This window comes from Anolis carolinensis, chromosome 1 (genome assembly GCF_035594765.1).
Source record: "Anolis carolinensis isolate JA03-04 chromosome 1, rAnoCar3.1.pri, whole genome shotgun sequence".
Lineage (NCBI taxonomy): Eukaryota > Metazoa > Chordata > Lepidosauria > Squamata > Dactyloidae > Anolis > Anolis carolinensis.
This window is the reverse complement of record NC_085841.1, coordinates 327,305,355-327,331,385: the sequence shown is the minus strand read 5'-3', so window position 1 is coordinate 327,331,385 and position 26,031 is coordinate 327,305,355. Positions and strand designations below refer to the sequence as shown.

At 37.8% G+C, this 26,031-nt stretch overlaps 1 protein-coding gene across 3 annotated transcripts in view; it reads left to right on the top strand.

Moving 5' to 3' along the window:
- Positions 1-26,031, top strand: part of slc25a21 (solute carrier family 25 member 21) — a 295,483-nt gene that overhangs the window by 138,206 nt on the left and 131,246 nt on the right. For all 3 annotated transcript variants that reach the window (XM_062968293.1, XM_062968294.1, XM_008102807.3), the window contains exon 2: positions 20,207-20,255. In XM_062968293.1, the coding sequence (XP_062824363.1) occupies positions 20,207-20,255 (49 nt within the window). The remainder of the gene's footprint in view (positions 1-20,206; positions 20,256-26,031) is intronic.

Here is a 26,031-nt window from a genome sequence, read left to right as displayed (position 1 = left end):
GTAAGGGTATTCTGTAGCTGAAATCCTCATATTATATTTTATTTACATTTCTTTTTCCACATTCACACCAGTCCAGTGCCAGCTATATAATAATCTGTATAATTGGAGTTCATATTTTTCTTTTGAATGTAGTAAATAGTTTGGGGTGGGTACTTGCTCTACCTTGCTATTTTTTTAAGTCTCAAATGACTGTGTTGTATGGCTGATCATTGTAAGGAGATGGCCAAGATGGTAGCACTAGTCTTTTTTTCCCCTTCAGATGATATGGATACTAGTAGGAAGAATTGTTTTTTGCTCTCCTTAACCCATTCACAAATGAGTACAGAAAACTGGACATGGGGATATAGAGTGGCTCATCCATATTTTTCTGCATAAACATACTTGCTTAAAATGTGTAATCAATACATTATTATTATTATTATTATTATTATTATTATTATTATTATTATTATTAATTTCTATCCCGCTTTTCTCCCGTGGGTAGGATTCAAAGCAGCGTACAACATATAAAATTCATACAAATACATCCAAACACAATACATAATCAGTTAAAACACCATATCCTGATATAAAAACCCAATTAACATATCAAATAAAACCTTAGAGCAAACCTTCAGCTTTGACACATTGAGCCATCAGCTTAGACACAACATGATGCTGCATGCTTGCATGGTTTTACTATACATATAAAGATATTTAATAAAATATCTTTCTGCCCCCAAAAAGCTTCTTGAAACAATTGACAATTTTAAAAATAATTCAAAATAAACTCATGTCTATGGTGTCATTTGGGGGGTGGGGAGAGAATACCTTTCTATAAATTTCTAGGTCCTCCGGTTCAATACTGTGGTATTTCAGGACTGGAAGTCATGTTATTTAATAGTGTTTGGTTGTATCTGTGGTTTCACCTAACCGTGATCTGACTGGGAACCAATTCCCTGCACATATGGGAATCCTATTGTAACACACTTCATTGGCAGACTATCTTTTTGTTTTAGTTTAGAATTCCAAATTATTTAAATACAAATATAAATATCCATGGAGTGAAGATACCTCAAGGGACATCTAATCCAATACTTTGCCATGCAAGAACACACAACTAAATCAGTCCTAAAAGACATAAATAAAGTAGGGTCTATTGCCCTCCAAGGCACTATATTCCTTTGTTGGGCAGCTCTTACTGTCAAGACATTCTTCTTAATGTTTAGGTGAAGTCTTTTTTCTTGTAACTTGAATCTACTGGTTTGTGTTCTAGTTTCAGAGGCAGTAGAAAATAAGCTCACTCCATCATATTTTCTCTATAAGAAAATCCTACCAGTGTGTCTCTGCTTTTAATTTTTGACCAGTGTTAAAGAATGAAAGCAGTTCATTGAAAAACCGTGAGTCAATCCATTGCTGATCGCAGTGGTTTATTGATGTCAAACTTGGGCTGAGGAGGTTAACTTCTAGAGAGGTAGCCATGCAGCAGAAATGTTAGGGATCATTGAGGTTTTGCTGATATCTATCTGTGGAACATTAACAGGACATATAGTTGTTACTGCATTGTTCTGCTCATGAAAGGTGGACCAGAATTTGGATGACTTGGTGAAATTTAAAAACAAATATAAAATGTATTAAAAGTGAGATTGTATAATCAAGAATAAAATAATTCCCTCACCTACCACATTCAGAAGGTGGATTGTATACACATAAAATACACAATTTCATTGCTCCTCAGGTTTTAATGTATGTTTCATTTGTAACAGTTTTTATTTTCTGACATTTCAAATTTTACAAATTGCTAAACAATTTTTCTAAACTCAGCTCAGGGTACTTAATGGTCTCTGGATGTGCATGAGAAAATATTTGTTTAGTGAGCCCATACTCTGACTCACTGTGCTCTCATGTTCTTTCATGACCCATTGCCAGGTTTCACTTGCTAATGTTAATGAAAAGGCTTTTAATAATACCAGAAGCTGGATATAGTGTAAGCATTTTAACCCTGGGGATTAGAATTCAAAGTCATTGCCATGTTAATCTGGGATATCTAAGTACAAATGGATACTGTAGCACCTTAGAGACTAACTGAGAGAATGAAGTTGATAGCAGATGCTTTTGTAGACTACTTTCTCGGATGTAATGGTGTTATTTGTGGCTTCCATCTTTACCCTATATCCATTTGCCTGTCCTCCAACAATGATAAACCCATCAAATAAATGGAATTTACATATATGTTGATTTAAGGTACAGCTATTGATTCAATGGGTCTGATCTAATTGGGACTAGTTACTCGATTTAGATTAGGAGCCACTGTTTAAATTTTCTGTCCCAGATGTCTTTGGAAAGCTATGCCTAAACTTTTTGAGGAAGCAACATAATGTATTTTTTCATTATGTGTATGGTTGTGTTTATATATGTCTCTTTATGACATTGAACTGCACATTTTTAGGTTTTGAATACAAAACAATTTTAAGTATGCACATAATGACTTCATGGGTGAAGGAATTCTCAGGGCTGGAAATTAGTACACCCGCTGCCACTATTTATGTTGTTTTTATTGCTTGTATATTTAAGTAATGTTTCCCCTTTACTGCAAAAGCAAAATCCTCCTTCTTTAGTATATGTTATATATTTTTCCTTGAGGCTGGTAATCTGCTGACGTGGCAAATGTGCCAAAAGACAGGCTAATTTTGGAGATAGCTCCTACATGTTGACATTTCCCAGTTAACATACAACTTATGGTAGATGTCTGTTGAAATGCTGCCATGATACTCTGCCAGCAAATGGGAGTGGTGAAAAATATTCGGAAGACCAGCAAAGGCTAAAATAACACAAAATAATAATGCTGTCATCGCTTGTTTCCACAACATGGTATTCAGAAACACTGTGTGCAATGTTAAGATCCCTGAACAACCTTGAATAGTTGCCAGTCATCTTCAGGATTTAGCCCTTTTGTGTTCAATATACATGAATGTGGGATTGGTCACTGCAGTCACATACAATACAGGTTTCTCCCTTTCTTTATTTGTGTCTACTCATACTCTATATATACACCATCTGTACCCACACACCCTGGTCAAGCCCTCGTAACTAGAACATTTCTTCCTGTTGTAAGTGGAGAGAAATATTTGATAGAACTTTCTTTCCATCAAAGAAGAATGTGTATTACTAGACAGAGAGGCATTCCTGGTGGCCCTTTTTTCTGATACTGAACTTTTTTTTCCTACCGAACTTTTAAAACAACCTCTAGACATTTTGTTGAGACAACATAATTTTCCTTTAACAAGTTTGTGACAGCTAGTGTTAAGAGCAGAGATACTTTTATTTGTAAAAACAAAATAAAAATTATCATGTGTACAGATGCACACATTTTATGGGCTGCTGCTCAACCATAATAATTATTGGCTGCAATGTTGTATTAAGCACAAAATTCAATATACAAAGCCACATGCAAATTTATGAATCAAATTCAAGGGAATTGAAGTTACTTAAGTGGTATACACTAAACACCATAGACAATTGAAGTGCTAGAAAAACATAATTTCATAGCATATTATGAAAAATTCCAGATGAAGGTTCTGAGAACATGTTGATAAACAACGAAGTATTTGAGGCAGTTTCCAACACAGCCTTTGAAAAGACAGTCTCTGTTTGAGGACAGCATCAGAAACCTCTCTAAGTTCCCCAATATCAAAACATAAGTGTTACTGGTTTTTTTAAAAGTGTTTCAATATAACCAACATATATTAGGAATTATCAGGAAGAATCGAGAAATTTAGGTCTACAGAGAAAAAAGTTAAAATTCCATAATGGTATAGTAGTAATTTTAAATAATCATAATTGAGATTTTGTAATTTGCATGAATTTAGCAACTTCTTCTAAGCACATGAACTTTTATTTTGTGCAAAGGTAGCTTTCTGTATAGATTTGCACGGAATTCATTACTTTGTACAAAACCTGTCATGAAATAGCAGCTGTCAATGTGTGAGCACTCCTATACAGTATTGGATGTTTCATGAACTTAATGGCGTGACAGTTCAGTTTTCTTCCTCCACTGAAAAGAATGGTAAACTCTGAATGGTTGGGGAGAAATCCCATGTTCATAATATCAACAAGATCAAGAACAATATATGGAGAATTCATTCATTCATTGTGCAGAAAGGTGATCTCTGTAGTTGCCTCCTTGAAGACTTTTGGTCATCTCTCAAAGCATACAGTCCTGTTGCTTATTCTCTTACTCATAATTCTTTTTTTATAACTATGTCCATTTTGTAAAAATAAATAAAGTAATCCATGAAGAATCAGGGCATCATCATCATTGGTGATCACTCATGTCCGAATAGGATGGCCTTTCAAGTGTAGGGTCTTGGCAGTGGGTCCTACAACTGTTAGGAATTGTGGGAGTTGAAGTCCAAAACACCTGGAGGGCCGAAGTTTGCCCATGCCTGATCTAGAGAGAGGTACATCTAGGCAACATTTAATGTATTTAAAGCAATGCCATGGCAGAGGAGTGACCCAGAGTAGGTCAGCTGTTTCAAGGGACAATTTTCTGACCAAGACCTTTGTGAAACTGGTGCATTCACAATTGTTGCCTCCCTGTACACTTAAATTAGCTTGGGGACCCAGCAGTGCCCAGGTTATTGTTTATTTTTGGATGTTAGACAATGTTACACTATGTCTTAGAAAAAAACTCAATCTTTGACTTGGTTTTTATGAATGAATTTATGAATGACAACTCCCAGATTCCTAGGGCAGTCACCTCCAAACCCCACCAGTATACACAGTTGGCCATGTTGGGTCTGTGTGCCAAGCTTGGTCAAGATCCTATGTTGGGTGGGTTTAGTGCTTTCTGTATAAGGGTGAACAACTCCGAGATTCCCAGGGCAATCTTCCCGAAACACCTGCCAGTATGCACAGTTGGCCATGTTGGGTCTGTGTGCTACATTTGGTCCAGATCTGTTGTTGGCTGCCCTCAGTGATCTATGGTTAAGGGTGAACTACAACTCCCAGATTCCCAGGGCAACCACCCCAAAACCCCACCTATATTCACAGTTGGCCATGTTGGGTCTGTGTGCCAAGTTTAGTCAAGATCCTTGATCTGCTGGATTCAGTATTCTCTGAATACGGGTGAACTATAACTCCTGGATGTCAAGGTCAATCACCTCAAAGTCCAGCAGTATGCAAAGTTGGCAGTGTTGGATCTGTTTTGTGTTGGCCAAGTTTGGTCCAGATCCATCATTGCTGAGGTTCAGAGGGCTCACAGAATACAGGTGAACTATAATTCCCAGAGTTAAAGGTCAATCACTTCCAAAGTCCCAGTTGGCCATGTTGAATTTGTGCACCAGGTTTGGTCCATATCCATCATCAGATGGGTTCAATGTTCTCTGAATATGGGTGAACTATAACTCCTGGATGTCAAGATCAATCACCCCAAAACCCTGCTTGTATGCAAAGCTGGCCATGTTGGGTCTGTGTGCCAAGTTAGTTCCAGGTCCATTGCTGGTGGGGCTCAAAGGGCTCTTAGATTGCAGTTGAACTATACATCCCAGTTCCTTCAACTCCTATAAATCAAGGTCAATTCCCCCAAACCTGGTCATATTATTATTATTATTATTATTATTATTATTATTATTATTATCATCATTATCATTATTGGGGTGCTGTGTGCCAAATGTGGTCCAGGTCCATTGACGGGGGGGGGGGGGTGTTGTCACAGTGCTGTGTCGATGCAGGGTGAACTACAACTTCCACCCTGTTGAGTCAGTCCCCCAAACCCCTGTTCAGTTGCTGATCAATTCCTCTGTTTGCTGTGCCTCATAGGAAAAGGTAGGACAGGGTTAAGGGAGAGGCAGTGGGCAGGGTCATCCACACCAATGGAGAGGGAAAGGAACCCTGGGATGTGGCTTGCTGCAACTTGCAATGTCCTTGGAGGGAATGACTTGGTGGCTCCTCAGCACTGAGAATTGTAGCCTGTTTGTGGAGACGGGAGGTTGTCTGTTTAAGTGGACACCTCCGCCACATGCACACATACACATTTTTCACTTTAATTATATGTGTGTGTGTGTGTGTGTGTGTGTGTATGTATGTATATGCTGTTTTCTCAGGGATAAAAAAGTAATTATACCATTAAGTTTATCTATAACTATATATATATATATATAATCCATAATAAAAGTGAAAACCCATATGTGTGTATGTGGCACGGGTGTCAGTTCACACAGACAGCCTCCGGCCTCCACAAACAGGCTACAGTTCCCAGTGCTGAGGAACCACCAAGTCACTCTTTTCCACTGACATTGCAGTTACAGCGAGCTCCATGAACATGTAGCCCAAACCTTGCCAATGTCCTCCCCAAACACTATGGCCCACCAGGACCAAACTTGGCACACAGAGCCCCAATAACCAAAATAGCATATTGGACAATTTTGGGGGAAAGGGAGTTATAGTTCACCTGCATCCAGAGAAACAGTGACCCCCACCAACAATGGACTGGGACCAAACTTTGCACAGAAAAGCCTCATGACCAATTGAACATACTGCAGGGGTTTGTGGGAATGGGCCTTGATTTTGGGAGTTGTAGTTCCCCTTCATCTAAAGAGCACTGAACCCAGCCAACGATGGATCTGAATCAAACTTGGCACATACACTCAACATAGCATGCTGTGGATACTGACAGATGTTTTGGGACAATTGCCCCTGGAATCTGGGAGTTGTAGCAGTTCACCCCCATCCAGAGAGCACTGCAGCCAGGCAATGACCAGCCAACGACAGATCTGGACCACACTTGGTACACAGACCCAAAATGGCCAACTCTGAATACTGGCAGGGTTTGGGGAGAATTGACCCACGATTCTGGGAATAGTAGTTCACCCACTCCAAACTGAGAATATCTAACAATCAAAGACAAATAATGCCTTTTTCAAATAACCCGGGCATCGCCGGGTTCCCAAGCTAGTTGTAAAATCAAATAAAGCAAAGACATTGCAGTGGCATTCCAGCATTTTAAGAGAAAGAAAACATCATCTCGTGTTTTTCACATTTTTTACAATCAAGCAGTTTCAAATGAAGAGGCTTAACAATTGAAACATCAATCTGTAAATAGGCTATTAGATATGTGTGGGCATGACTTACCAATATTTTATATGCTTGCTGTAGAAATGGATTCCCTGAGGAGAGGCTAAAATATTTGATTATGATTTTAGTTTAACCCTTAGCCTCCTTGCTGCTAAAGAGGCCTGAAGAGATGGGGCATTATTCAAGTACAAGGCTTCCTATAGACCACTTGCCGCTACCCCTGGCACATAGCGATTGAAAGTCATCATTCAGCACTTTTGCTAGAGTGACCTGGCTGTCTATCTCTCATCAGTTCCTCTTGACTTTTTTTCTGGACAAAGGAAGGATAGCAGAAGGGGATTTCCAAGAACACTACAAAAAATTATGAACCTTTTATTTCACTTGATGGAAATGTGACACTTATAGCAATGAAAAGACTGAGAAATAATTCTTGAAGGGCTGTGCACACAGTGCCGGGCTAAATGGATCAGTAGTCAGTCTGGTTGACTATAAGGCTGCTGTTTGTAAAACGGAATGATGTAACACTACCTGATTTATACAGTAGGCTCTGAGAATGTTTTGCACTTAACCCAAAATACATTTTTATTTTAAGCTGATTTGAGATTTTGGGTTTGGTAAGGCTGAGTAAAAAACAAGGCTGAGTAAAGGCTGAGTAAAAAAACAAATGATATAAAGAGTTTTCAGAATTCTTACAGTAACCTAGCAGCAAAAAAAGAAAACAGTAAGGAAATATAATGATGTTCAACACCCAAACAGTCAGATAAGGGATAGTCTCTTGACTGTGTCTTATGTATATGTGAAGTGGTTTGTGTGAAGAGAAGTTATTTGCCCAACTGAATGTATTTTCGGATTTTGCATGCAAACTGCAAAAATTTTGTATGTATTTTGCATGCAATAATGTTTTGGCTAAAGTATATTTGGTATAGTATTTTAACTTTTCAGAATTCATTTTTTTCTTTTTCACCACATTCATTGCTTTGAATTTTAATAGTGTGTTTAATAACTATTCCATTTAATAGATTTTATTCCCAGGGAAGAAATAATCTATCTTGGAATCTTCTGATTTACATTACAAAGAGTTTTAAGATTTTATAAACACACATTTCCATTTATGCTGTGACATTTGGATTTTGACAACATATTTTCATCTTATAATAATGGATTTTTACATAAATGCTTTTTAATAAGCAAATTCCTAGTTCACTTGAAAGGTCACCATCTTATAGTCTTAACAAAGTTTGGGTTTGATTTGGAGAACTACAAGGGTTATGCAGTTATTAGTTCCAACTACAGTAGCACCATGAAACCCATGGAAACTTGACTAGTAAACCTACACTTGTGTGAATTCTGTTAATTCAGTTGGACTACTTTTGCTGCTACGGTGTGCTGCAATGTGGATAAACAGTGGCTTTTGCTGACTAATGGTGTAATACTAAAATTCAAAGAGTTAGAATAAAAGGCATGTCTGCTGACAGAAATCCCTATTTGCATAAATGCTGGCAGAGGGTCCTCAACTACTGTACATAGTATACTCACATATAAGTCTATACATTTCAAAATATTCCCCCTCCAAAAAAAGAAAAACTGGGTAGATTTATCCACATGTTATTGAAATTTGTATTCTTTAATTTAAAAAGGAACCATCTCTGAGTAAAGTGGTGAAAGGCAAGAGCTTAGACAATTCTGGGAGATCCTAAAAGAAGCACTAAACATTTGTGTGGTGGCTTTTGGCCTGTTTGAATACCTGGGTGGGGAAGTGATCGCTGAGGCAGTGCTGGGGTTTTCCCCTCTCTTCAGAATGGTCCCCAACAATTCAATGGTTTATATCAAAATCCATAATTTTGACCTCTAAACTTGTCCTCAACTTATACATGAGGTTAACTTATATATGGGTATATATGGTATGTGTTCTCAAATTCTACTGATTGGAAAAACAAAAAAATAATTCTAAGAGGAGAGGGGAAATCAACTCTGAATTTTATCCAAGTTGACTATACTGATGCTGAATTAGGATACAGTATCTGTAGAGCTTCCTGAACTTAGAGCATCTGCATCAAGAGTGGTGGTAAAATCCAAAAGTACAATAAAAAATCCTCACTGTTGGCTTGAGTGGTACTTTCCACAGGTAAAATTTCTTCTCTTCAGATCCATCATTTACATAAGCAAAGCGATAAACGGTATAAACGGTTCCGGCCCATCCTGTCTGAATGTATCTCCCCCAACAAACCACCTTGGAGTCTAAGATCGTCTGGTTTTTCACTCAATCTGGACCTAAGCTGTATATGGCCTTATGTATAGAGTATAGAATATGTTGAATTGTGATTAGAAATTCACTGGTAGTAAGTAAAACTATTTGAACAAGGAAATTATATTCTTTCTATAACTGGCCCCAATCAGCATTCTAGCAGCAGCATTTTGAACCTGCTAAAGTTTCCAAACACTTTTCCAAAGGCAGAGCCACCTAGAGTGTGTTACGCTGGTCCAAGTAGGATGTAATAAAGTCTATGTTTCATTGTGGCCAGATCTGACATCTCAAGGAATGGGCACAGCTGGCGCACTAGATCTAGCCATGTAAATTAGTTCTGGCCACTGGTGAAACCTGGCAATCTAACCTCAGATTTGAGTTCAGAAAAATGCCCAAGTTAGGGGGACCAAGATTTCAGGGGTAGTGTGACCCCATCCAGCACAGGCAGATTCCCTATTCCCTGTTCTTCCTTTCAACTGACCAGGAGAACCTCTGTCCTGTTTGGATTAAGCTTCAGTTTGTTTGCTCTCACTCACAAAGACAACAGGCATTGGTAAAGATAGAAAGAAGTGATAGAGTTGGATGTCAGTGCACTGGTGACACTAAAAAAACTCTCCCAGTGTTTCATGTAGATGTTAAACAGCATGAGGAACAAAACAGAACCCCAAGTGACCCTACTGATCAATTGCTGGGCAAGCAGAAGAACTGCAGCATCACCTTTGAGGGGATTGAATGATGTGGGTTACTTTAGGAAAAAAGGGAAATGACTGAAACTGCTTTCCTTTTCCTTTCTTTCAGAACCATCTTCTAGAACAAAGAGCCTTCCATGAGTAGAAGGCAAGGCATACTTGAATACAAACCAGAATTTTCAGTTTCTTGGCTAGTAGCAGCATCTCATGAATCATAGGGCTCTGTAGGAACTCTACACATTTTCTATGAGTGTAAAATACTTCACAAGCTAAAAATGCATGAATTGGCATTTAAGCGTAGAATAGCTTAATCTAGCCTGTATATGATTGTGCTCACTGTAGCATCCACATTTCATTACAGGTTGTACTATTTAAAATATTTTGGTGCCCTAAATGTTGGCTCAAGCATGACTTTGACAGGCTTTTTGGTGACTTTGAATGTTACAGCTTCAGTACTAATAGTGTCAGCTATCTTTTTCCAACATAAACCAAGTTGAAGCTTATTAGTTCTGATGCAGCAGCAACCCTGTAGCTTGCAACCCGAGAAATCTTCCTTTTGCAGTATTTATCTGGAAGATAGCTTTCAGATTTATATTTTGTTGAAATGTGTGCAATGGTACAGTACTTAGGAGCAGGTCATAGGGCTTATGGACTGTTGAATATGTGACAAGGAGGCTGTAAAAGATCTGGTCAGATGAAGTTAATTAACGGCAAATGAAGGACAGCTGCTTTTTATGTGTGTAGCACATCTTTGATCTATTCTACCCTTCAGACCTCTGTGGACAAGGTAGTTAAATACAAACTAGGAGGCCTATTTTAAAGACATTAAGGCCCTCAGGGGCAGGGACTGACAGTCCTTGCAGCCATGAGCTGTTAGCTGTATTCGTTCGAGAACGTTAAACATGTCAAAAATAGAGTGATGTCCTTCCACTGAGTTCAGCCTAACACTGAAGATTACCACAGCTTTGGGACAGTGTCTGAGAGGGGTTGGTTAAAGAAGCAAATCATTTTAAATATAATGCTATCAGTCAGTCTGTCTAGCCTTATTTGGATATTACTCATCTCACTTTCTTCAATACATGAGCAGAGGAGCTTTTACCTATTGTTTCCACCCTCACTGATACTTTTCTCGTGTGGAAAGCAACATCCGAGAAGAAGAGATTTCTGTTTGTGTGACGCTTTTCCATAGGAGCAAGTCCTTGGTTTTCTAGAATGGAGCACCTTCAAAATATTCAGATGTCATTTTCCATATGAGGAAAGCAGCAGCAGAAGGGTAGGGCTATGTTCAGATGTTCAAAATGTATGTAACAGCTGAAGTAGGCATAGATTCCACTTTGACGAGGACTCAGAACAATGGTTTCAAACTACAGGAAAGGAGATTCCACCTGAACATTAGGAAGAACTTCCTAACTGTGAGAGCTGTTCATCAGTAGAACTCTCTGTCCAGACTGTGGTGGAGGCTCCTTCTTTAGAGGCTTTTAAACAGTGGCTGGATGGCCATCTATCGGGGGTGCTTTGAATGTGTTTTTCCTGCCTCTTGGTAAGGGGGTTGGACTGGATGGCCCATGAAGTCTCTGCCAATTCTATGATTCTATGAGGAACCTTGTGTTTATTAAGGATTGCCTGTCATTCTCCAAATATCTCCCGCAATCTTTATAATAAATAATAACAATAACTTTATTTATACCCCGCCACCATCTTCCCGCAGGGACTCGAGGCGGCTTACAATGAGAATATGACAACAACATAGCATACAATACACACGATCCACTAAAACAATGAGATTTAAAAACAATGCAATACAAGATAAAAACAACATAATAGTTACTTTAAAAACAGGAAAATCAAATTGTTCTGCACAGCAGAGGGTGTCTAATACATCATTCCACCAGGTCCAAGAATAGAATAAAAATGAGTAAAGAAGGAACAAGGGAACAATTTCACTTAAAGTGCTATAACATGTAGAGTGAGGAGCAAGATAAAGTGCCATTGAGGTTGTAAATATAGAGTAGATACCAATTCAGATGGTCTGTTTATTCAAACGCGCTCCGGAACATCCATGTCTTCAGTTGAAGGCGAAAGATGGGCAATGACAGAGCTAACCTGCTCTCCCTGGGGAGAGAGTTCCAAAGCCGGGGGGCCACCACCGAGAAAGCTCTTTCCCTCGTCCCCACCAGCCACACCTGAGACAAGGGCGGGAGCGAGAGAAGAGCCTCATCAGGTGATCTTAAGGCCCATTTAGGTTCATAGGGGAGGAGGTGATCGCGGAGATAGGCAGGTCCTGAAGCATTTAAGGCTTTATAGGTGATAACCTGCACCTTGAATTGGGCTCAGAAACTTATTGGTAGCCAGTGGAGCTGCTTAAATGGGGGGTGGACCGCGAGCTTGCTCCCATTATTAACCTGGCTGTTGATCTTTGTACCAACTGTAGTTTCCGAACCGTCTTCAAAGGCAGCCCCATGTAGAGCGCATTGCAGTAATCCAACCTGGAGGTAACTAAGGCGTGGACCATCATGGCAAAGTCAGACTTCACGAGGTATGATTGCAGCTGGCGGGCAAGCTCTAACTGTGCAAAGGCCCTCCCAACCATCACCGACACCTGAGCCTCAAGCGTCAGCGCTGAGTCCATGAGGACTCCGTACCATGACCGGGCCTGAAACCAGACTGCAATGGATTCAGATAATCAGTCTCTATCAGGAACCCGTGGAGCTGCCAAGCGACCCCCTGCTCCAGAACCTTGCCCAAAAGGGGAGGATCAAGGGACGCCTTTTTCAGGATCGGCTTAACCAATTAACCAATGACTGCTTCAAGGTGGATGGAAAAAGTCCCTGTTCCAGTGAGGCGTTTATTATCCTCACGAACCAATTTACCAATTTGTTGTTGATCTGACTTCTGAAATAAAGATGTCAGCCAGACACTGGAATTTATTTATTTCAGAAGCATAAACCAGAAAGGTGATGTCAAAGTAGGGACTTTAACTAAGAGCTGACTTCAAACAAAAAGTATACTTCTACTGGCATGGACCAGAGCTGTTTTGTTTAAATGGCTCACAGAAATTGACATAAGAAGCAGAATGATAGAATATTCTTGTCAAGAACACAATTCTCCTGAATTTTGCATGTGGACCTAATTTGTGCTTGCCAATAGGGTTTGCCATAGAGGGACCTGCATAGCTCAAATCTGTAAAAAGAATCCAGCAGCATTGCTGGATGTAATAGTAGAGTTAGCATCTATCATCTTAATCTCCAACTGCCTTTAGAAGATCAAAGTACATTAAATACAGTTCCTTTATTTTTTTTCTCTGTCATTTTAATATACTTTCAGTGGAAGGTCTTTTCAACTTCACAAAGATTGGGGGCAAATAATTTCCTGCAATATTGATATCTATCTATTTATCTCTGTGTGTAAATTCTCATAGATTTTGCTGTGATCTAATTTCGCACTTTTAAAGACCTGTATGAACGAATATCAATGCAGCTTGTAAACGTTTCTTAATTTTTTGTGGGGACTTTTCATGACCTACACTAAACAATGTTGTAAAGAATGTTGTCATATCCACAATAGCTGTATTTTCTTTGGCTGTTTCTCAAATAATTATGATTGGCTTGTTTGAACCTGTCACTTAGATTAGTTGCTTATATTTGTGTCACTCTGAAAAATTTAACAGTAGAGTTAATCCCAACTAAAATAAATTATCACGAGAACAGGGCATAGCTGGATAATGAGGAAATAATGTTTACTTGCAGCACAATCCTCACCATGTTAATTCATGTATTCAGTATATTCCTAGAGAATGGGTTTACAATTGCAGCCTTAGCTAACTTTCAGATTTTTGTAATGTGAAGGCACATGGTTTTTTTTAAAATTTTGTCTACATTAAATTTTGTAAAGTGGAGCCTAGTTGACTCGTCCCTCCTGACTTCACAACTCCTCCAGCTCACTTTTCCCCGGGATTCTGTGCAAAGTGGGGAAGGAGCTGGAAGCAATCTTGGGATAGATTACAGCTGAGTTAAAATGCCAGCCACACTTATCTCTTTCTCCGTCTTCTCTTTCCTTTACTCCTGTCACCATCACCACTTTTCCACTCAAAATGTATTTATTCAAAGGACACTGGGGCTTTTGCTACTGTATGTACAGTTAAGGGTTAGGTGGTTGAAACCCAAATAACACCAAAACATCCCAAGGCATAGGATGCTACCAATGTAGTTGGCTTATTTGCAACACATTTTAATTATATATTTGCCCCAGATAAGCTAAATGTACTTTGAATTGAATTATTACTTGCCCTTCATCTAGCAGCATGGCTAAAGGAGACACTGTGAAATTAATGCACTTTAACATTTTATACTTTTGATATACTTTTGTCATTTTTTACTTTTGATATTAATGAAGAAATTGTGACATTGAATGTTTGCCGTTTGTATGTATGTTAACCTCCCTGAGTCCCTCTGGGGAGAGAGGGCGGTCTAGAAATAAAGTTATTATTATTATTATTATTATTATTATTATTATTATTATTATTATTATTATTATTATATTTAACACCTCTTTAACTGCCATGGCTCAATGCCTTGGAATCATGGGAGGTGTCATTTTATGAGATCTTTAATCTTCTCTGCCAGAGTGCAGGTACTTCATCAAACTACAAACCCCAAGATGCCATAGCATGGAGCAATGGCAGTTAAAGTGGTATCAAACGGCATTATTTATACAGTGCAAATATACCCTTCATATTTGAATTGACCACATCAATTGGTGCAATATCAGCAGAGAGTTCTCCCACATTGTTCCATGTCTGCTTTGGTCAGAAGACCTCTCAAAAAGCAGTTCAGTCAGACCTTGGAAAAGTTATTTATTTGACATAAATTCAATTTTTATTTCCAGTTTCAACAGACCCACTAAATGAGTGGAACTTACATAAATGTTGTTTTAATCAAACTTCTCATTCATTTTATAGATCTCTTCTAGTTGAGAGTAACAGTTGGGGAGTTGGATTTATGCCTTCCATAAATTCCTAGCCAGCATGAGCACTGGCCATGCTGCCTATGAGATTCTGAGTCTTTTAATAAAAAAAGATTTTCTAGGTTCTTGTACTGAAGGCAAAGTAATCAGCTGTGAATGGCACACACTCTTGTACAGAGGCATCTTTATGAATGTCTATTTTCATATATGAGAAGAGTAAAAGATTTGAATCTATGGATCGATATTAGAACCATTTCATAACTGAACTTTTGCATTTGCTAGGAAACACAATGAAGAATCAGTATTTGTAAGATTTCAGTGCTCTTTATAAACAACATACAGTTCAGTGATGTTACGATCATTTGTCTTGTCACGCAATCATGTTTTGGCAGCAAAAATACTACGTTGGAGAGAAAATTGTTTTTAAAAGTGTTAATTCAGTTCACTATTAACAGTTTCATAAAAAGATTAGTTTTCAAGTGAAGCATAAAGTATATATCATAGTATTTATTGCTATCCTGCATATTTTGGCAGTAAAGGTTTTAATGCCAAAACAAATATGTGCAATTCCAACTGCATAGTATACAGTGCCTGACATGTGTTTCTCCCTATGAGCAAATTTCCATTGTGTTTTGTTTCCTCTGTGACTATTTCATTCCAGGAACATGAGTAAAGCACCATAAGCTCCATCTTTAATAGCCATAGGTAATAAGCATTTATATCCATTTGATGAGGGAAGGACATGTTTATTACAATATTTGAAGAGGGGTCAAGGATCAGATGGGTTCATTATCAATGAATTTTTGAATATTTAAAATGAACTGAAACAATCGAAACAATCCACTTAATAAACATGTGGGCAGGAGTTAACTAATATACATTGTTTTTATTGGTGGGAACAAAAGTAGATTGTGAAGATCTCCAAAAGAATCTATTCAAAGTGAGTAATAAAAAGACAATGAAATTTTAAGTGTAAGCAAGGGCAAAGTGATGCATTGGGTGGCAAACACCCTAATTTCAATACACTGATACGATCTCAGCTGCTCAGCATCTGCCCAAGAAAGGGAGCATGAAGATGAAGTTGACAACTTGGTATAAAGGTGAAACCAGTAAACAGTTGCTATGAAGAAGACAAATTCCATAAATAAATATAGTGTCCTTACTTCATGGATTTTCATGGTCCTGGAACATAACCCCCACGATAAGTGAGGGAACACTGTAATACCAATTAAAATGAATAATCAAATCAAAGAGCATAATGCCAATGAAAATATTAATATAAATAACAATCCATTCATAATTTTTTGTAAGCCTCCCTGCGTCCCTCTTTGGAGATGAGAAAGGTGGGGTATAAGTACAGTAAATAATAATAATTTTAAAACCAACAAACATGTAATTTATATCAAAATAATTATGACAAAACTTGGAAGGAAGTTTAAATAGATCTTGAAAGATAGCAAGGAGTTCAACTTACCTGGTTAGGGAGGATAGCAGTGATAAAAATGATGGTTCTACTTAAAATGTTTTTGTTTCAAAACTTACCAATTATCAAAGGAGTAAAGGTTTTTGAACTCTGGAGGAAAGATCTGATTACATTCATATGGAAAGGCAAAAAAGCTAGAATTGATTATAGGAATCTTATAGATGCGAAAGATAGAGGGCCTAGCACTTCCAGACCTTTGGTATTATTATGAAGCAGCTAGTTTCAGTTGGCTTAAGGATTGGATCAAACTGTAGAACAGACAGTTACTTAATTTAGGTCCTTCCACAATTTGAACAACAAATGTCCTCTGGGTAAGAGTTGCCAGCCTAGTCCTAGCTGACCTTTTGAGCTACAACTCACAGGATCCCCTAGTCAGGCTACATATCCATGCTCTGGAATAAAGATTATGGATAAGTCTTCAGTTGTATATGGGTTTTAGATAACTTGTCTATGATTTCATTCTACATCTTGAGCTCATGATTTCATATGTGCTGGCATGCTCCTATGGAGATGTTGTAGTGTTTTGGAACTGGTTTTCATGGGAATCTGTTGAGTAAATGAATATGAGAATATTGCCTATTTATGGACAGCATCTATAAAGTTCATAAGTAGTATCTAAAGCAAATTCTGTCATTTTCTGGGCAATTATTCAATCAGGAGTCTGTAATCATTATTGTTATTGGGGAAATATATGCTGTCCTTTATCTGTATCAAGTACTGCAACAACAATGGGTTAATGGATGATGATGACTGATGATGATCGATAGTGATTGCACTTTTGCATATTTTGTTTCTTTCCGCCCCCTTTCCATTTCTGTATTTCCACCCTGGTTATTATGCAGAGAGTCTTGCCTTAGGAAATTAGTCACAGAAACCTACTGTATAATTAAGTGATGAGAAGAAAAGAATTTTGCTCCTCAGGAAATGCAGAAAGCTAATAGAATCTCAAAGTTACCAAAACATATTTCATGCCAGTAAGAGTGGAATTCATCTGATTCATTTTCTGGAAAAATGCCTGTCTTAAAAATGTGCCCCGAAGAGGCTAAGAAATTAAAGTTAAGTGTAGCACAAAGTTTTCATGTATTGAAATTTCTGGTGCAAAAAGTGGGATTTTGGAGATTTGAATAGCTGCTTGATTTTGCTAGGCTTTGGGTAAATTTTGTGTAGATTGCTCATACAGTGGTCCAAAGGGCTAGAGATCCTTAATATAATCATGAGCAGGTTAGTTTAAGTTCTGGCAAAGAAGAACCAAGAGCCAGAAAAAGGAGACATGATGACAGCCTGGTTGTTCAATACTAAATCATTAGGCAATGAAAGAGGAAATATAATGACTTTTCTCAGACATTGCTTATCTGCACTGCATTACATATATTGTTGGGCTGCACACTGAAATGCCCATTACAGCCAAAGTGTTAGGTGTGTACATATGTGGGATTCCACACATCCCATTTTCTGATAATTTAAAGTAAAAGGAATAAAGTCCCAAATTTGTTGAGGTTTAATTTGCACTCTTCATTCTCGAATAGAAGCCAACCTTGTACAATTTTTGATGCGTTATATGTATAAGTCTGAAAATGGGTTGACTTCTTCACAGGTTAAGGTATGTACTGTGCCTTGACTCTAATAAAGACGTTTGCAGTATTTGATTACAAAAAAAATTGACATTGGTGGCCAAAGTTGCACTGTGGAGCTTTTAACTGGCTATTTGGTGCCATTGCTGCCTTTGGTTCTGCTTTGTTTTCATGAATGACAGTATCCTCTGAGCAAATTTTCACTCAGATACGTTTTTAATAGTACAAATGGGCAGGAGGCTTTTTATTTGCTGAAATAGAGGGGGATGTTGCAAGAGGAGAAACTTTCAAAATGCCCTCCTAGTTTAAATTACTGAGAGCCATTACTAGTTCTTTTTCTGGCTTATGAATCAAAGTGGCACTTCCTACCATGGATACCAAACACCTCATCACATGGAGTCTTTTCTGAACTTTTTTGTGCTTCTCTGCACTGCCGGCACCGAGTCCCCTGGAGCAGGGCTACTTCCAACTGGGCTCCATTTGGCTCCGTGTCGGCAATGTGCCAGCAGCGCTGAGAAGAGGAATAAGGAGCTGGGGAGGATGCGGGAGGAAACAGAGGGCAGCAGGGAAAATCATGGGAAGGGATCCCATGACAACAGACAGTAAGAGCATAGAGAGTTACGCTGCCCCATGGTTTCCCCCGCTGTCTCCCGCTTCTGGACCTCAATGTGATGAAGTCCTTAGTTTCCAGTCTACAGAGACCTGGTTATGATTACCTTTTTATAGATTACAACCTCTCTTTCAATTTTAGCATAACCTATTTGTATAGTACACTAGGTGTGGCTAATGGCTTTCATTTTAATGGGTAGTGAATCTACTCTTTTAGTTTGAACTTTGATGAAGTTGTCCAAAGTGCTAAAAGCTATTCTCAAAATAGATTCAGCATGTTTAATAGCTGCCTTAAAGTTCTGAGAAAAAACTATAGTGAATTAACCATTATACTGCCATGGAAGCTACATATTTTGACACAGTATATACCATGCAGTTGCTCCATGCTATCCTTTTCCCTTGCACATCTGTGTGACAACTGCTGGGAAGACATGGTAACTACCCTTTTCATGCACTCACTTGCACACCAGAATCCTACCTATTGTCCTATGGAAATTTACAGCATGTCTTTACTCAAAGAGCTTCAGGAATGATACTAGCACACCATTTCTTCACAGTTTTAAAATACCCTGTTATTTAAAGGTTCTTTAAAACTCAAGATATCATCAAAATAGAGCCCTAGAAAACCCCATAATAGAGTTCGCCTTAGGGTCCGTAAGTCGGAAACAACTTGAAGGCTCACAAGAACAACAAAAAATACAAATCAAAAACAGATTGGGCAAGGGGCTGCTGTTTTTGATAATCATAATAATTATTAGCATTTCTATTTTGCTTTTTCAATGTTCAAAGCTCATTACAGTGGCCTTTAAAGTAGACTAGCATTGTTATTCCAACATTGAAAATTGAACATTGAGGATTAGAAACATTGGGTCACCTAGTCCTAGGACATTTAAATGTCAGAGGTGACATTTCAAAAGGAATGATGGAATCAGTCATGCCTAGTTTTATTCACTTACTTATACTAACACTGCTAAGTTTTTTCTGAATAGTTTTCTCATCTTCCTCTTTTTCCTCCTCCTCCTCCTTCTCTTTCTGTTTTTATTGAAAATTTTGTGTGAATTTTGCAAATACATGCATCTTGGTAAGCTCTTAAAATATAATTTCCTTCTTTTTTCCATTGAAGAAAGCATTTTTATGCACAATTTGTATGCACCATTTCAACTGTACATGTTATATGTTCACCTTTTCCAGTCTAATATTGCTGTATATTTTACTGTGTTACAAAGAAAGCTGTGTATTTTGACTTAAGCCTATTAAAAATGTTCAGTTTGACTTTTTCATTCAGGAAGTATTTATTGGGTAAGTTCAGACTAAAATGATAGCTGAACTAATTTCTCATCCATCCCTACAATTGAACCAGCAATGCCTTGGATCAGGCTATGTTCTATGGCAGCCTTTTAATAACATTTGTTTTCCTACAAATTTTTATTTTGACTCAGAAGTAAGGCATTTGAAAAAAAATGTCAGGAGGCTGTACATGTCTTTGTATTCTTGTTTTCTTTGCACAACATGCTTTGTGCTCGAACAGTGGATACTTCAATAACTGTGGAGATCAACGGTATTTACCAGGCTTCTCTTCTCTATCATCTTACAGGTCTTGTAGAAATTTGCTTGATGCACCCCCTCGATGTGGTGAAAACCAGGTAAGGTTCTGCTTGAACAAGTTTTATTGACACTGGAAGGCATCCAAATTGGGAGCTGTCAGAACTCAAATCGCTAGAACTTGTCCCAGTAAGATAACTTCTCCCTTTAATGGCATTTATATTTACTTACTGTTTTTCATAGCATTTGACAGGCAGAATTTGAATAGCATGATGCATTTCTGTTTGGAGGTCATCTGGAGGTGCTAAATACTTCTTTATAAAATGTGCTCTTCATGTGACAGCCTGAGATCCTATTCTATTAAAAAAAAAGGGGGGGGGGGGGAGAAGAGAGCGCAGCGTGGTTAGATTTTCTTTCCAACCATATTTATCATCTGAAGTAATGTTTTAACTTGAAACGAGGAATGTCATATTGCCTTAGAAATAAAATAATATTGATGGTAAATGTGACCTGACACAGCCAGTCATGTTTTCAAAAGTCAGCGAAAATGAGAGTTCTTTAAACCTGTATTTGCACATGCCAGTTGGGTGGTTTCATGCTAGCTACCTTTCGGGCATGTCCCAGGACTTCCAAACATACATTTGCAGCCGGGCAAGTACCACCTGCTCCATTAGGCTGTGGGAAAAATCCCACTAACCTAAACATTTCATTTAGCTGCCTAGCCATAATAATAATGTTATAGGTTAAGGGGGTGGGTGCACTTTTGTTGTCAAGTTAAACGTTTCAGATTGTATCCTCAAATAACAAATTCCGTCACTGTTAGAACAGGGGGCTGAACTTGGTCAAACCAGGCAGGGCTGCTGTTTTGCTTTGCTTTCTGTATTCTCCAGTTCATAGTTCTGCATGTCCACAAACTCTGAAATCCTTAAATGTTATCAGGCTATTTGTAAAGACAGCACTTGGAAAAGTTTCTTTTTGGACCAAAATTTGCCATAGCTCTGCTGGCTAGAGGATTCTGGAATGGTGATCATGTCAGCATCTCTGTATGTGTAAAAGTATTATCTGAGGAACTGAACCCAAAAGTGGATTTTTGTGCTTATATTTTTGTTGTTATTGTCTTGTTTCTGGACCAAACAGAGGAAAATGGTAGCTCATAAATTAGCTGCACAATTGCCACTTCAAAGATCATGTAATGTAATGGTCCCATATTTGGGATCAAGGCACTGGTAGACCAGGGTTTGAACCTCTGCTTGGCCATGGAAACCTGATATGTGACCTTGGGCAAGTTACATGCTTTCAGTTTCGGAGGAAGGAATATACAATACATACCCTTCCTCAACAAATTCTGCCAAGAACTTTGTGATAGAGTTGTCATACCTCAGAAATGAGTTGAAGGCACACAGATTTGCCTCCACTACTACCTTGAAATGAAAAATAGGAATTAATGGTCTTTCTAATCCTGTTTACCTTTGATATCAGAGCTAAGCTGGGAGAAAAATGTTTTCAGCAATGGATGGTAAAGATGGGTGATCTCCTTCTGTGTCCCACCATTGAGTTCAATATTTTGTGTGATGTTGTGGGAGAGGGTCTCCTAGGATGTGGCACCCCATTTCCAAAATACACTCCTTCTTGGAGGCCTGTTTGGCACTGCTAGTTTCATTTAAGCACCAAGCAAACAATGGCCTTGCAAGTCAGCATGATTTACTCTAAAATGTTCATGTGCATGGTTTGAAGCTGTCTTACCCTATCACCTATTTTAACTTGTTAATATATTTCATGCGTTTTGATCCATTGAAATTGCTTTTTTTGTTTTAAATCAGTCTAGTCCAACCTGCAGCCTAAGAGCTGCATGCAGCCCAGGAAACCTATGAATGTGGCCCAACACAAAATTGTAAATTTACTTAAAACATTGAGAGATTTTTTCTGGTAACTCGATAACGCGGTTCTTGAGCACAAACTTTGTAGACAAAAATTTACTATTATCTGTAATTCGCATTATAACCTCAAACCATTCAGGTAATGATTTTAAAAAACTCCATCCAAATGGAGCGGCACATAATTAGGATTATTGTGCAAGGACTTTTTTGGCTTATCTGTGGTCACAAATATCACAAAAAATATATATGGACTGTTTTTTTTTGTTTTTGTTTTGTGGGGATTTTTTGGCTCATCAGTTATTGTTAGTTTTAGCATATTCTATGTGTGTCCCAAGACCATTCTTCTTCTTCCAGTGTGGTCCACCCTTGTTTTTTATTGTTTTAATTTGTTTGTATTTATATGCAGTTCAGAGATCTCATAATGTAGGATGAGATATAGCTATTTCATTAATTAATAAAATAATAAATAAACAAATAGGAGTGTTTCATTCTCCTCATTCACACACTACGTCGATGTCAAGTGCCTCATACTTTACCTGTGAATGTTTCAAATATGTGAACTCATACACATTTATTCCCCTCTTCTTCAATCTTAGCAGGTTTTAGGTTATAATTTTGGCTGGTGGTTAGTGCCATTAAATTTAATGTTGCTCCAACAGAATTATTATTATTATTATTATTATTATTTTTTTTTTATCCCGCCACCATCTCTCCAAAGGGACTCAGGGCGGCTAACATGGGGCCAAGCCCAAAAGACAAAGTGTGAGCAAGTTAAAATATAAAATAAGACAATAAAAAAAACAAGCAACAAGCATTATAAAAACACAAACGAATTCAGGCACAGTTTTAACAAATACATAAAAACAAGATAAAAAGTTTTAAAACAATATCAGCTTCACCACCAAAGGTCAAGAGAAGTAAAGGGGGGTCAAGGTAAAGTGCATAATATCAAGGTTATCTCCTGGAGTGCCTGGCGGAGGGTTCCAAGGTTTCCTGAGATGACGTTAGGGGTAGGATGGGGTGGGACCCCATGAGTATCCTGCTTTGTGGTATCGTAGACCTTGGAAAAATTATTGTTGGACAGCAACTCCCAGCTTCCATGGCCACTGGGATTCTGGGATCTGTTACTTTTCCAAGCTCTAATGTTGTAATGTCTCAAGGAAACAGCAAGACACACAACGAAAATCAGCATCTGAAACCACTGACAACAAAACCAGGACAAACAAATTAAATATTAATAAATACGATTGTAAATATTTGCATGGATTTACATGTGACTTCTCTTCTTCTTTTTCATTGTGCTTGTATCTACAAATATTTGTCCAGTCAAAGTTTTGCTAGCATTGTATTTCCTAAAGAAGAAACCTCAGTGTGATTTGAGCAGTTATTTTCAGGTACAAGGATGCATATATTTGCCCTAGTTGTTTGGGCTTTATTTTAAGCAAACAAAAGCAATATTAGTAGGTTCAGTCAATAACTATCAAATGACAAATAGTCCTTTCTGACTATTTTGAAAATATTTCTTTTAGAAAAAAAAGCTCTTACAATTTCTTAAACCAAATTTGTTTCACATTCTCTAATGTTTTGACTACAAGCCAGAAAATTGTCTCACATTCATTTACTGTATTTCTTTGATTCTAAGATATTATTAATTTAAGATGCACACTAATTTCAGTACCATCAACAGTAAAAGTTTTATTCACATATACGACTGTGATTCCAAGGTGCTGCTTATATTGGAGGGGAGAGAATCTCAAATTTAAATAAATACAGTATTTTGAAATGTTTATTGGGTAGAGATAGGGACCAAACTGTCCTTTCTTGTTTTGTTTTTCATGCAGGAAGTATGTTCCTTGAGAATGTATGGAGAACTAATATAATCAATTTGTAGTTGATTGTATATGATCTTTTAAACTGATGCTGTAACTGATTTCATATGTGGTTTCCATATAGCTCTTCATCAATAAATAGTAAGTAATAATAATTTATTACTCGCTTCTACAAAATGGATTGAGATGGGAAAGAGCAATGTATTAATCACTTAAATCCATAATAACAGCATAGTAAATGCGATATATAGAACCAGTTAAAGCATCCGTTTAAAATATCATATACATATAAAAACAACCTATACATCATTTAAAAATCATAATGTAAAAATTATCTGGATCAAGAGGGGGTAGTTTTGTTTGGTGGCCTTCAATATCTGGAAATTCTTACTTGTATTACTGAGACTAAAGTGCCATTGGAATGTGAAAATTTATACTTATCCTTCATATAATTTGTGATTTATAGTTATCCATTGAATTTCTATTGTCTCTACATTTTTGGGTCTCTCCCAAAACAGGGCTTGGTTATAATGAACTCAAAATAACAGCATTACTTTGCTATGTTGCCATGTCCTTTTCTACATTTACTTTGAACATTAACATATTATTTCTTGAGAATAGTCACCACTACTGATTACCTATTAACTCTAAAAAATGTCCTACCAATATACTACTACTTACATCAGGGGTCCCCAAACTAAGGCCCGGGGGCCGGATGCGGCCCATCAAAGCCATTTATCCGGCCCCCATGACACAAGGGCAGAAGGGGGTTGGGTTGTTCTTCTCTTACAACCATTATTATTATCATCATCATCATCATCATCATCATCATTGAGGCTGGGTGGCCATCTTTCAGGGGTGCTTTGCTTGTGCTTTCGATGCACAAAGGCAGAAAGGGATAGGACTAAATGGCCCAAGGGGTCTCTTCCAAAACTCTTTTTTATTATTGTTGTTGTTGTTGTTATTAATTATAATTGCTTGGTGGCCAACTATAGTCCAGCCCTCCAACGGTCCGAAGGATCGTGAACTGGTCCCGTTTAAAAAGTTTAGGGACCCCTGATATATTGTATGTACATAAATTTGTTCGTATTTTTTTTCAAATGATAATTCGGCCCCTCAACAGCCTGAGGGACCATGAACCGGCCCTCTACTTAAAAAGTTTGAGGACCCCTGACTTACATAGTCAAAGGCAATGACCAAAAACCAAAATTAGGTTGCAATGTAGCACAAATCTATATGTGTGGAGTCATACATAAATTGTGTTAAGCAGCTCTTATGTTGAAGGCAGCATGGCACAACTGAATCAATCTTTGTCCAATGGTGCATGGACAAGACATTAAATTGAATATGAATGTTAGCTAATAGCTAACATTAGTTAACGTTAATGTTAACATTAATGTAAAAAATTAATTTTTGTAAAGTGCATTCATAAAAATGTTCCACTTTACTTATTCATTTATCGTGTCAGAAGTTAATTGAGGATACAGTTATTATGTATTTAAAAACACAAAGTTTAAAACTTTGCATTATACTAGATTTCCTTTGACCATAAGCTGGCCAATTGGGGTGCCTCTGGTGTCACTGTGAGAAGGTACTCCATTTTGCATGTGGCAGGGCTCAGGTTGCATTGTAGTAAGTGGTCTTTGGTTTGCTCTTCTCCACACTCGCATGTCGTGGACTCCACTTTGTAGCCCCATTTCCTAAGATTGGCTTTGTATCTCGTGGTGCCATAGCACAATTTGTTTGGTTTATCAAATGCATTTAATTTGAGATTAGAACACACTTATCTTACATGAGGGGAAAAACACAACCATATATTGTAGTATAAATTTGCATATGGAGCAAAGGGAAAAATGCAAAATCAATCTAGATATGGGATGAAAGGGGTTGATGAATAAAAACATATAAAATTAATGCCACCTGAAAATATACTAATCCTTCCATCCCTAGCTGGAGATACTCATGTTGAATATATTTACAGATTTTATGTGCTCCTGACCAGTGTGCTGAACGCCTAGTATATTGGTGCCAACCACGATTCTATTTCCCTTCCATTTTACATTTTACTAAAATATTTGCATTCCAATTTATTTCATAGGATCTAAGAATCCAGCTCTTTAGAAGGCTGTTCCTTCTGGTAGTTACAGTGCAGATGACAACTGAACATGAGG